We start from the raw sequence: 13,564 nt of genomic DNA, 5'->3' as shown, positions 1-13,564 counted from the left end.
GTTGTGTTACTTTCAAGAATTCTACAACTTTAAACTGTTGGTTTCTTTTTAAAAAAAATCTAGTCTCCTACACTGTATTATCCAGATTAAAGTAAATAACTGTAGTTTGGAAAATGGCTTAAAATAAGATATGTTTGATTATCTCCCACTAAATGCCCTTTTCTAGAAATAATTAGAAAGTGCTATGAAAACATAAACAATGCAGGTTGTTATAGTATGACATGGCTTTATATTTGGGGGAAATTTTTTTTTTAAGTAGAGAGAGGGAGAGGAAATTATTTGTCAAATACTTTATTTACCTTATGAGGCACAAGGACACCATCACGCGACTGTAATGAACGGTCCATTTGTGGGGGACAAACTGTGCTCTCCCTAGTCTCTCCTTTAACATATTTAACATCGTACAGAAAAGAAATATCCCTAAAAGATAAGAAAAATATATTTACAAAATAAATTTTGTCTGGCTACTGGATAAGAGTGGGTAAAGTCCACACACATCCTTCTAGTGGATACAAAGGGACACAAAACTGGTCTCCTTACCTCATACTTTACTAAGAAGGCTGAGGCATTAGGGTTTTCCCCCCCGCACTCTTCCTCTTCTCCAGGTCAAATTTCTCATTCGCCTTTCCTTCAGCCTCATGTTAAGATATATTCTCTTCCCCAGGATTATTTCCTCCACTTAAGTCCTTCATTTCATCTTTGCCCACATCCTTGGGGACCTCATTCCATCAATCCTAATTTCTGTGTATTTCCTTCTCTCTTGGAACATTCCCCCTGGTCTATAACTCAAGTCTTCTCCCCTTCTAAAAATCTTCCCTTGACCATACATTGTTGTCAAGTTACCTTGATCTATCTATCTCTCACTTTCTGCTAAACATCAGACTTCTTAAAATTTCCCTGCAGTTGGGAAATCATTCTCCAGAAAGCTGAGGATGACTTTCTACAGCTAAGTCATCAGTTCTCATCTTCCACTATTTTCCTGGAATATTTTCCAGGGTTGATCACCTCTCTTCTTAAAAACACTCTCCTCTCCTCTGTCCTCTGTATGACTGGACTCTCCTGGTTCTCTCATCCTACCTACCCCTTCTTGAACATCTCTGTGACCTCCTGCCTACCAAATGGAAATGCTCCACAACATCCTGTCCTCATCCTTCTGTGCTCTCCCTATACTTTCTCCCTTGGCAATGCTATCAAATCTCACCTTATCATATTTGTTACCTCTAGATATGACTGAATAATTCTCCTTCATTCTCACTTTTCACCCTTCTATATTCACTAATTCTGTCAGTTAGCAGCACCACTCTACTCATCAAAAATCTCAGCATCCATAATTGATTCCATCCCATCCTTTGTCCTCAATATCTGTCACTAACACTTATTAATTTTACAGTCACCCTCCTCTTGTCTCTTGCCAATGCCAAATCAAGGTAACTTTTGCCATGTAAGGTACCTTTTGCCATGTAAGGTACGTATCCACAGGTTCCAAGGACTGCAGTGAGGACATTTCAGGGAGGTCATTATCCTGTCTATCACACTACAGATCTTCACATTTTAAAAAGTTCCAACTCAGATGTCATTTGACATTAAAACTTTAATGTCAGTTTATTGCTGCATTCAGATATAGCTAATTGTTTTTTCAAAGTACTTCAAACATCTCATAACTACTAATTATTATATAGTAATAATTATAGCCATGGTCTGATGGCATAAAATAAAGTACCAATACTTATGACACCAAAGCCCCAGGACACAGGAATGAAGAGCCTAAATTTCTACCACTTTTTCTAGCACTGAGACATAGCTGAGTAATAACACCTTATATTTACATAGCAGTGTATAGTTTTACAAGTGCTCTTGCATTCATTATCTCATTTGTGCTTTCTATATCCCTGGAAGGTACACAAAATGGAGCAAGTCTATTATTCCCTTTTTACAAGTGAGAAAATGGAACTCAGAAAGACTAAATAACCTACCCAAGTATTAGTAACTGTAAACTTACTATTAAGTGATATTTCAGTAAGGAGCATGGAGGGAGTAAATTTTTTTTGGAGGGAGTAAATTGATAAATTAACCATACACAGAAAATTAGCAGATTACAATCTTCACAGGGAAAATGTTGTAATTTTGGATATTTTTAGGAATGATATAAAAACAACAAATATAATTTGCTGATTTGATCTAAAACAGTGTAAAGGTTAAGGGTTCGCTTTGAGGAAAAGCAGGGATTAAGCACTTGTTTTTCAAGGTTTTGCAGGTCATGAAGCTATGTTACCTAGCTCTTCTCAGATGTGCAAATAAAAGAGGCCCTAAAGTCTTCTGCCTGATATTTTCCCTTCTACTAGGGTACAACAAAGAATAGGAGAGTAAGGGGACAAGTACATGAAGGCATGCAAAAGCAAATTTAAAACAAGTGAAAAGTCAACAGAGCCAGCACGTATTGCCATCCTCTTGATAATCATCATACACAAAAAGGTAGACCCATGTCCTCTTCAGATTGTATTCTGGTTCATTAAAGATACTTCAAGCGGGCTTCCCTGGTGGCACAGTGGTTAAGAATCTGCTTGCCAAAGCAGAGGACACCAGTTCAAGCCCTGGTCTGGGAAGATCCCACATGCCACGGAGCAACTAAGCCTGTGCGCCACAAGTACTGAGCCTGCGCTCTAGAGCCCACAAGCCACAACTACTGAGCCCGTGAGCCACAGCTACTGAAGCCCGTGCGCCTAGAGCCCACAACAAGAGAAGCCACCGCAATGAGAAGCCTACGTACCGCAACGAAGAGTAGCCCCCGCTCGCCACAACTAGAGAAAGCCCGCGCACAGCAACAGAGACCCAATGCAGCCAAAAATAAATAAATGTATTTTTCTAAAAAAAGATACTTCAAGCTTTGAAATCTTGATTCTATGATTTTATTCTCTGATTTAAAATCGATGATTCTATGATTTTACAATTTTTCCGATTCTGCTCCTCCCAAGGAAATAATACAAAATGAGATAATGATTCTATTCATCTGCATCTACCCAACTATCTTCCTTCTTTACCTTCCAGCTCCCGTTAGGGAAACGGGATGGTCAATCAGATATTTGAACTTATTTCTTCGAATAGGGTTATGCCAAACGTGGTCAACAGGGCGTGGAAGAGTACCCTGGGAAAAAGAAAAACATGAATACACAGCAGAGGGCGCTCTAGTCAAGTGAAATCTATTCTTAATCATTTTTGAGTATTTACATTAAAGGCATTTGAATATTCTATGGAAAAAGAGAGAGCAGAATTCTTATTTAATACCAAGGAGAAAGACTGAAACTAGGACAATTCAATAGTGAAAGAAAAATATCAAGACTAAGAGTAGTAATGATCATTTAGGTAAATCACATAAAAACAGGTTAATGGAAATACTCAAGTATTTCCTTGAAAATATGCAAAAGAGTTTAGTTTTCAATCTAGGAAATTAATTTTAAAATATTCTTAAGACAATCTGGATTACATAACATATGCTAAATAAATACTTAATGAACCGGATACCAAAAGATAAATGTTCCCAAGTACTTTATATATGTATATACACACCTTTGGGGTTTTAATTTTCTTAGGAGGCAGTAAGTTTTCAGGACAAGGACCAGCATTGGCTGTATAGGTCAGAGAAAGTAGAACTTCCTGAGGGATGAACTCATTCTGAAGGGAAGTAGGAAGGGGTTTCGACGGATCCACCAGACTTTTTTTCTCCCTTAGTTTAGGAAGTCCTAAGAAAATAATGGGAAAGAAAAGCTTACTGTAGTTTTTTTGAGAGTTAATTAGAGATTCCCAGGCTACGTCATCAATCCCATATATATGTTGCTAACAGAGAGAAACATTGCTTCCGGTTGCCAAGAATAGCAGCAATATTTAAAACACTGAAAGTCAACTGGTCAAGAAAAAGGAACTCATATTGTCTGCCCTACTCACACTTACATCAGACATGAGTTCAAAAACTCAGGTACAAAGATGAACCTCCATTATTCCAAATTCAAAGTTGAAAATTAAACTCACTTCGCTTGATCAACTAACCGAGATAGCATGAAGATGATGGGAATGTCTATTTTCCCTTTGATGTGAAAATGACAAAAGAAATCTCCTCTCCTCAAAACTGTCAAATTATTTAGTAATTTTTTCTATATAAGTTCAAAGGTGAAAATTAAATTGGAATATTTATAGAGTGAAAGCTATCTGAGTTGGATTTAAATGTAGAATTGGGATCCTTAGAAATGAAGAGAGTAGAATAATCTGAGCAAATTAGTGCAGTAAAACTCAGTATAAAGAGTGTTCTACTCAGTTTGACTAGGGCAGAGGAGTTATAAAGGTAGGGGAGTAGGCCTAATATAGGAAAAGGTCTCCTATACAGTCAGCAAGGAGGGGTAGGTTGTCAATCTTCTTAAAGAACTCTCAACTAATCTATGCCCCTCACATAGAATGGTTTGTTAATTTCTGTAAGGATGTATCATGCTTTGATCACCATCAAAATCTCTGAAGTTCACATTACCAAAAGTCTATCTCTTGAAAGTTTGGGATGGAGTCAGAATATCGGAGGAAATAAGGAAAAAAAAAAAGTTAGGTGGGACTTTAGCAGAATATCCCCTAAAAACAAGATGTAGGTGAGTTGGAGGAAGCTTTAACATAATGAGGGGTAGGAATGAGTCTAGCAGATTCTTTTTTTTTTTTTTTTTTTGGCATGCAGGATCTTAGTTCCCAGACCAGGGATCGAACCCGAGCCCCCTGAAATGGAAACGCGGAGTCTTAACCACTGGACCGCCAGGGAAGTGACTAGCAGATTCTTATTCCAGTACAGATCTGCATTTAGCTATATATGAATGAAAATCTTATACAAATAATTACTTTCATTCAGAATAATTACTAAAACCTGACACAAATACCCCAAAAAAGTACTGTTTCATACAACCATTGGTATTTAAAATAGGTTGAATTCAGAACAATATAAAACTCATTAGCATTTGAAAAAAATTACAAACACAGTCCTTACGCAGAGCAGTGAAAAATATTATAAAAGGAATGGCTTTTGATTTTATTGAAACAAATGTATTGGAAAAACGAAACTAATTAAAGTATCCTGAAATCTCAAATTAAGGAAAATAGTGAACGTATTGTGATTTCTGACTATGGCCATGATTATTTATGCCTTGAAGAACTTTACCTGTCTCTTCCTTGGATGCAGAGATTTTCACATTTTTGCCCTCAGGTGTTGACGTTGAGGGCGTTTTCGGGAGCGACATAGTAAGCAATGCCTCCTATCACTCTCTAGTAATTTGAAATAGCCCTCCAGAAAGCTAACCTAGAAACAAATCAGCGGCATTACTGGGATTTGGCAGGGCTGCCACATTGACCTGCAGGAAAGAGAGAGAAAGAGAGGGAGAATGAGAGAGAGAGACCCGTTAACTGTTTATGTTAAAATTGGAGTTTACAATTCATCTAGCATGGGTTTTCTTTGAGGAGACTTCCGGGCTCTAAAGTCCTCTGATGCGACTAAGAAGCCTGTGGGTGGATCAGAGTCTGGGCCCAGGTCGGGAAGTACACGCTCGGCCCACCCCTCCGACCACCGGCACCACCTGAAGGCGCCCCTCGCTCGAGGTCCCGGCCTCCCCACAGGCAGCGCCTGGCGCACGCAGCCCCACCGACTCGCGGTCGGGCAGAGTTCGCACCGTTTCTGCATCAGGAGTGATGGGAAACCGACACTTGCAGCCCATACCTGTAAACTGTGCTTCTCGCCAGACGTCTTGTAGCCGCACCTTTTCCCAAACGCCTGCCTGTCGTCATAGAAACCGAGGACCCCGGGCCTTAGCAACCCTCAATGGCGGCTGCCTTCGGCGGTGCCTGCGGAGGACTGAAACGGCTAAGAAACAGTCTCTCGGGGATCCCATGTGTTTTAAATCTCAACGTAGATTCAACAGCAATGAAAAATAAAAATGTTTAATCGGGCCGTTCTCACGGAGTCAGAAAGTGTCTGGATCCAGGCGCTTCCGCGGCAGGCGGTCGCTCTCCCCCTGCCCCGGGAAGACTTCTTAGGCTTGTGACCAAAGGCGAGGTAGGACTTGAGCAAGTTTCTCGCATCACTCTGTCCCACTTTTTTGTTGTTTCCTCTGTTATTCTAAAAGCCACATTCAGGGGGAAATTGGGTAAACAAAAACTCTGTGTTCCCATCAGTTGAGGCATTATTGCAGAAGCTGCTCCTGTCCTTGGCATTTCCATCGAGTCTTCCTTGGATTATTAAGCACCGCCCGCGCCCCCCTCCCCATCCTACTCTTAACTTTCCGTGCAGGGGGAAGGCATTCCTAGGTCTAGACTTTTTTTGGCTGGAGGCAGGTAAGGAGACTGCACTTCAGGCAGAGCCAACCCAAGTCAAATCGTTGGGTCTTACTGCTTAAAAACCTGTTCTCAGGAAGTAATGTGATAAACACATTAGAACGGAGGAGCTGAGAGCCCGCCTCTTACCACCACCAGGATTAGCCAACCAAACTTGGGTCTGCTCGCCCAAAGCATAGCCTGGTTGTGATGAAGGAAAATAGAGTTTATTGCAAGGTGCTAAGCAAGGAGTATAGGCTCAAAAGACCTGAACTCCCCAGTGGCTTTCAGGGAAGGGTTTTTAAAGGCAGGGTTTTTAAAGGGTTTTTAAAGGAGAGAGTCGCAGGTGCCTGATCAGCTTGTGGACATTTTTCTGATTGATTTCTGGTTGTTGGGGAGATAGCCAGGTGGTATTTCGGGAGGCAACATCATCAGCCTTATGGTTCCAAACGGTCTGGGGTCTATGTGCTTTTGTTAGCATGCAGTCAACTTCTTCCATTTGGTGGGGGAGTTAGTATATGTAAAAAACTCAAGGATATGGCTCAGAATATTATCTATAGCCTTTGGGTAGGAACTAAGGGCCATTGACTTTTGCTTTATAGCTAAACTATTATTTTACTTGACTGTTTTCCTTTCTTTCTGCATTTTCTCACTTCTCTGAATTTGCTCTTTGGAACTTGGGGAAGGCCTAGGAGGCTGAAGCTTTTCTGCAAACAAGAGGCAGGGGATGGGGGTGTGGGGCAGTGTCTTTCTCCCGGAAGGCTTCACAGGGTCCTACTGCTTGGTTTCAGGATCATTTTGTATTAGGATGAAACCTTAATGCCAAGTAATGCTGGTGGATTCCCAGCATCTAGATGCCTCTAGTCTGAAAAATAAATTTCAGGAGGGAAGAAAACTTCTCTTGTTCAGTCATCATATTCCTTAGTACCAAGCATAGTGCCTGGCACAAACACCTTCAATACATGATGTTTGAAAATCAGCTGGACAGTTCTAATGCTTCTGTGTTTACATGCTTAAGTCTCTGGGTTTTGGGAGACTCATAATAGCTCACAGAAATATGAGCAAAGTGTTGAAAACAAAAACAGTACAATCTCTATGCCCCTTTTAATTCTTCTAAACACCTTGGGTATCTAAACATTTTAGCCTTTAGCCCTATATCCCATCATCCTAGGTTTTTTCTAGATTTTCCAAAAATTAAAATACACATAGCACACACATATTTCACCTTAAGGACTGGCAACCATCAAAACAGGTGAGGGGGCAGAAGCAAGGCACAAGCAGGTGGAAGGTAATTTTCCTCCAAAGTTTGTCTTCCTCCCTCCTCACTGGTGTCCTGACTCTACATTAGAGTTTGGAACCATAACCAGGATACTGAACTTCAGAGGTCCCAAAACTCCAGCATCAGTTTATACATGGTTTATCAAGCTTTTACATATTAGAAGAACAAAGTAATTCATCTTTCACATTCTTAAGTTTTAAAAAATCTAAAGTAGGGCATTGATAAGATGGGGATAAGTGAACAGATTCAAGAGATACATAGAAAGTAAAATCTAGGGACTTCCCAGGTGGCGCAGTGCTTAGGAATCCACCTGCCAATGCAGGGGACACGGGTTCGAGCCCCGTCCGGGAAGATCCCACATGCCACCGAGCAACTGAGCCCGTGCGCCACAACTACTGAGCCTGTGCTCTAGAGCCTTTGTGCCACCACTACTGAGGCCCGCGCGCCTGAAGCCTGTGCTCCGCAACAAGAGAAGCCACCGCAATGAGAAGCCCTTGCACTACAACAAACAGTAGCCCCCGCTCACTGCAACTAGAGAAAGCACGCATGCGGCAACGAAGCCCCAAACACAGCCAAAAAAGAAAGTAAAATCTATAGGATTTGGGAAGTGATTGGATCTATGATGTGAAGAAAAAGACATCAAATGTTACTTCTCATTTTCTATCCTGTGCAATGGTGTGGTGATTACACATACCAGTTCCTGACCAAAGGTCTGGGTTAAAGTTGTAGAAGTATATGAAATATAACTACAAGAAAAGATAACATAAGAACATTACAATAAGACCATAACTATTGAAGAATACAACTGCTACTCTTGGGAAACTCCTCTCATCATTGTGAATTATACACAATGATGAACGCTAAAATGTTGTTAAGATAAAGTATTACTGAGGTCTTTGATGGAAAATACCATAGCAAAATGCAAGCAGATAATAATTTTCCTAAATAGAAAATTTCAAGACATAGTAAAAGTGACACAGTTATAAACAGGGCTAACTGTGCTTCTTGATGTTGGCTGACTTCTGTGGCAGCTTTATACCACTCAGCAGTAGGGTCTTCCAGGGCTTCAGGTGGACAAAACAATATCTCGGAAGAGAGCCAGTCAGTGAAATCACCAAACATACCCTGAACTAGGACCAAACAAACACAGCGTGTGCTTATGCACCAATCTTTACCAACTCATTTCCTAAGTGTGAACAAGGGTGATACACACATCCATGTGTGCTTAAATACAGCACGCAAAGCTCCCTGGAGTCTGAGTGGGAAGTAGGCCAGTATCTGTATTTAACATAACAGAAAAATGAAGGTATCAATCACAAATGTTTAAAAGGAGACGGTGAGAAAGAAACCTGGACACTGCTCAGCAAACACTACCCAGGGGAAGAGTAGTATGGAAGAGTATTGCTTCCATAAAACAATGGCATCTGTAAAACTGAAATGATGCTTCAGTCTGTCTTAGTTTTTATGTCTTGCAATTCACCGAAGTACCCTCCTTCGGATTTCACCTTATAATAGAGAGACCATTAAGGCGGGAGGGTTAGACCCGCGATAGAGGTTCCTGCTCAGCCATTGGTCGGCGCCCCAGGGGGCCCCCTTCAGCCATTGGTCGGTGCCACAGTGGGCCCCTCCCCCAAGCGAGCCAGCGTCAATGGGCGACCCTTAGAGGGGCTGCTGGAGTGGTGGTCGTCAGGTGGAGAGTAAGAGGCAGATTCCAGCCTTCTCCCTGGGGCCCTCCAGCTCCAGCTTCGGGCTCCACAGAGGCCTCACCAGGACCGCCCACTGGCCGGGCCCAGGCCCTGAGGCGGCAGTGAACCTCTCCCCCATCTGTGCCTCTGCAGCCTAATGGCAGCGGCCATCTGCATGGGACACAGCCTGGGGCATCTGGCCCCCACCGTTTGGGCAGCCTGAGGAGCCTGAGGGCCAGCTGGGTCCTGGGCGCCTGGCTCCCTCAGCCATGACAGCTGGGCAGTGTCTGGGGACCTGGCCCTGAGGGAGCCACCAACTGAGATCTGCCTCTTCAGCCAGGCCTGGGCACTGGGAGGACCCAGACTGGGTGCTAGACGAATGCTCCGGGGCACGGTAACCACCCACCCTCCCCGCGCCCCACCTCGCAGGGACTCCCTTCTCTTAGCCAGGCCTGGACCTCGGAGGGCGAAAGTTGAGCCTTGGAACCTTGCCCTTTCCTGTCAGAACAAAGGATAACGTTTATTTGTTATGTCCCTGTAAACCTGTCCCTGTTAAGTCCCACGATGTTACAGGAACATGGTGACCTGACCATGACCGGACCTCAAGAACAAAGGATCTGACACCAAGAAGTTTGCAACAACTAACCATGCCCCTCCCTCATCTTTCCTGTAAAAGGGCTTTGCTGAAAGACTTCAGGGAATTTGGGGTTTTTTTTAAGGCATGAGCCACCCATCTCCCTGCATGGCCCTGCAATAAACCTTTCTCTGTCCCAAACTCCAGCGTTTTGGTGGTGTTTGGCCTCACTGTGCGTCAGGAACACAGTTGCGTTTCGGTAACAACATGGCTGTGCCTTGAGGAAGAAATAGGCTTTTTGTCTGGTTCACAGCCTATCTTCAGTGCGCATCACATGGTGTTGATGCCATCTAGGCAAAAAAAAATCATCTTTCTCATTGTACAGTAAGCTGGGCTTCTGCAAGAGAGTAAATTTAGTGACCATGGCCAACCTGAGTATGCCACCCCAAGTGCAGTTTCTCACGCTACATTTACAAACTGGTGTTCCAGTTCTATAAGTCAGATTCATGAATGCAGTTAACTTGGGTCCAAACACAAGCTCAGCCTAAAAGGACAAGATCCTAAACTTTAGTAAATTCATCAAGGAAAATTGCCACACTGTGGCTTCACCCCCAGTGGCAAAGAACAGTCACTTGGTCCAAGAATCAGGGGCACATCTAATTTCCGAAGGGACTTCCCCCTTCCCACTCCTCTGGCACTGCAGAGGCAGGTGGGTAGAGCCAGACCATGGAGGCTAACTCAGTACTTCTTGGCTGTTATACTATGATATATGCTTCTATGTATAGAATGTTGTGATGTCAAATCCTACTCATAGTAGTTTCCTATTATAAGGAGATTCTTTGGAGGGAAGGGAAGCAACGTATCTTGCTTCAAAATTAGTTTTCCCAAGTCTTGTTTGAAAAGGCACACTTCCCAGTCAACAGATTTTCTCTTTTCATTAGAAACCTAAATCCATTTCTACCCACTGGGGAGCGGGGTGGGCAGTACACTTTTAGAAATACCCATTCACAAGTTTTAAAAGGCCAACAGGAAAAGAAGTCAAGCAACAAATAATGACCACAGAAAGAAAGGAGGCTCAAGAACCAGGGTCACTGCTTTTCTTGATGCAAATACAAAATCACAACTGGGCCCCATTATTTCTTTGTAATCTGTAACGTGGCTCCCTCCATTATCCTGAAAAAGAAAATTCTAACAACATTGTAAATCAACTATACTCCAATAAAAATTATTGGCTATATTCAGCATATAAAGCTGTGTGCTATTAAGGTGAAAACCATTTATGAACATGAAACACATAGTTAATATAGGGTTAACATCAAACTTGAGTTACTTTTAAAATGAGACATGGTGTTTTTCCAAATTTATTTACCACATTCTTCACATATGCAATTATTTTGCCCTTTTGTATGTACTCTTTTTAAAGTTTAAAAAATGTTAATGCTAATACAATGTGTGCTAAACAAAGTGATGATACCAGTGATTAGACAAAGATATAGGGGGTGGGGGAGGAGGAATTGTAATTCAGGAAAAGAGCAAACAAGAACGAATTAGAAAAAACCTCGTTAATTACAGGATAACCCTTATAACAACTTCAGATTCCCGGGACTTTTCTGCAGCTCTTAAAACACTATGGGTTTAATGCACATGCTGGAAAGGTACCAACACATGAAGGAAGCTGCCTTACTGGCCCCAATGGCAGAGCCTTGGCTAGGGCTTCAGCTCTCTTCCCACCCAAGTGGCATGTTTGCACATGGGAATTCAAACTGTATCCCTAAGAGAAGAGAAATACACCTACCATCTCATTAAGACAAACTAAAAGAACACCACAAAGCATGGTGAAGTATCTGCTAGCATAAAGGCTAGAAGAAAGCATTTAGAAAAAGTACGGAGACAGTTTTAGATTTTTTAAAAAACTGCATAACTTCTGAAATTAAGCCTTTATTTTTCTCAAATCCAAATTAGCTATTTAAAAGTCTTTATACTTCACAAGAAAAGAAGGAAACTTTATTAAGGGTTTTACAGATTGTACAGCTTTCCTACTAACCTAAAGCTTATGAATTTTATCAGTATCTACCGATTTTCACACTGGACATTAAATTCAGGGTGGGGAAAAGCACGGGTGGACCAAGTAAGGACTCCTCTCCACTGCAACCAGAGTAGCTGTATTCTACCTCCTTCATAAACTGGCTTCCAACACTCTGTGACCTGATAGAGACTTTAGTGATGTTAGAAACTAATCAAATACTTACATAAGCTTCACTAACAATATTCATTTTATTCCTCAAAACATTTACGTCCCAGTTCCCTCCATTTCTGAGCCATAATCATAAAGCCTAGAGATAAGATATGTGAAAGAATGTCCAAGGCAGGTCTTTCTTTGATAGTAAATATATATACACACACACATATATAACTATTATATAAATTACATGAAATTTTGCATCAGCAAGCAAGTCATTGAACTATCTTCCATTAAGAAATTCATTCTGCCTTCCAAGACTAGAAGCATCCTTACACTGGCAGAAGTAAGGCCTCATTAGCTTCCGTCCTCTCCATAATTTCTAAAACTTAAGTATAAAGTATACACACTAGTTCTAAACACGATTTAATACTTAGGTAAAAGCATTTCTTTTCAGAAGCTTGCCACTCTACCCTAATGCTAAACAGATAAATCTGAAAGTATCAATAATTTTGGAGAGCTGGAAACAAGAATGCTTTTAGCAATCCTGTTAAATTCTTACCAATTCTATTATGTGAGAGCCTGTATCTATCAAGGTGCAAAGCCAATTCACCATCAGCCTGAGAGTCTATTTAAAAGTATATATTCTTGGGAGTGTGCAGCATTTGAAACACCCTCCCGCCATCCCAGGTCTTTTTTTAAGGATTCCAATGAAATAATAGTAAGGATTTAGGTTTGGAATTTATGGAGAATAAGAAAATAACGAGGCCCTATTTCTGCCTGGGCTAGTGGTTTGCAGCAACCGAATGAGGTAGTTATTAATCCCCATTTTACAGGTGAGGAAAACTGTGGCTCTGATAAATTAAGCAACTTTGGGTGCCACTGCTAGTAAGTATGGGGCTATCTTAATCACAAGGCTGTGCATGGACTTTTTTCACCACACCAGCGGTTTTCAAACTGGGTATTTGGGGGTAAGAGGAAATGGATATAACCAAACAAGGGCTCCAGCCCTGCATCCCTGTCTCAACCAGAAGCAGCATGATTTACATGCTGGGCTTAAGCCTAACAATTTTTTTTTAAAGGTTTCGAAAGTAACATGTATAAATTACTATACCACACCAGGCCACCTGCTTACTACAGCTATGTTAGTTCATCTCCGTTATTTTCCTCCAAAGAAAACAATGAACTTTACTCAAAATTACTTATGACCGCACAAAACAAAAATATTTTTGCATAAAAGACTTCAACAATTCATGCTATGTAGCCCACATGACCAACTTCTAAAACATAAATGTTGTTAGGTTTCCTATAAAGACTTCAGGATTCAATTTTTCAGGTAAGTATAATTTTTAAACTATGATAAAAACTGCCTATACTAAATGAATTACTTCTACAACATAATCTGTGTATGCAAATACAGAATACTTACTTTACACACTTGTACTTTCTTAACCTGCAAATATCATCCACTTTCACCCTGTAACTATTGAAAATGGAAAAAACATTTCCACTACTCCTTT

At 41.3% G+C, this 13,564-nt stretch overlaps 1 protein-coding gene across 1 annotated transcript in view; it reads right to left on the bottom strand.

The window, feature by feature from the left end:
• Nucleotides 1-5,290, bottom strand: part of AXDND1 (axonemal dynein light chain domain containing 1) — a 63,782-nt gene extending 58,492 nt beyond the window's left edge. Inside the window, exons 1-4 of the mRNA XM_082668808.1 lie at nt 5,183-5,290; nt 3,565-3,737; nt 3,039-3,142; nt 300-420 (exon numbers count right to left, since the gene is read on the bottom strand). Of these exons, the coding sequence (XP_082524934.1) occupies nt 300-420; nt 3,039-3,142; nt 3,565-3,737; nt 5,183-5,261 (477 nt within the window). The 5' untranslated portion in view covers nt 5,262-5,290. The remainder of the gene's footprint in view (nt 1-299; nt 421-3,038; nt 3,143-3,564; nt 3,738-5,182) is intronic.
• Between the last annotated feature and the right edge of the window lie 8,274 nt (nt 5,291-13,564).

The sequence above is a fragment of the Grampus griseus genome, assembly GCF_964374135.1.
Source record: "Grampus griseus genome assembly, chromosome: 1".
NCBI lineage: Eukaryota > Metazoa > Chordata > Mammalia > Artiodactyla > Delphinidae > Grampus > Grampus griseus.
Note: the sequence above shows the minus strand (reverse complement) of the source record. Positions and strands in the feature narration are given on the sequence as shown.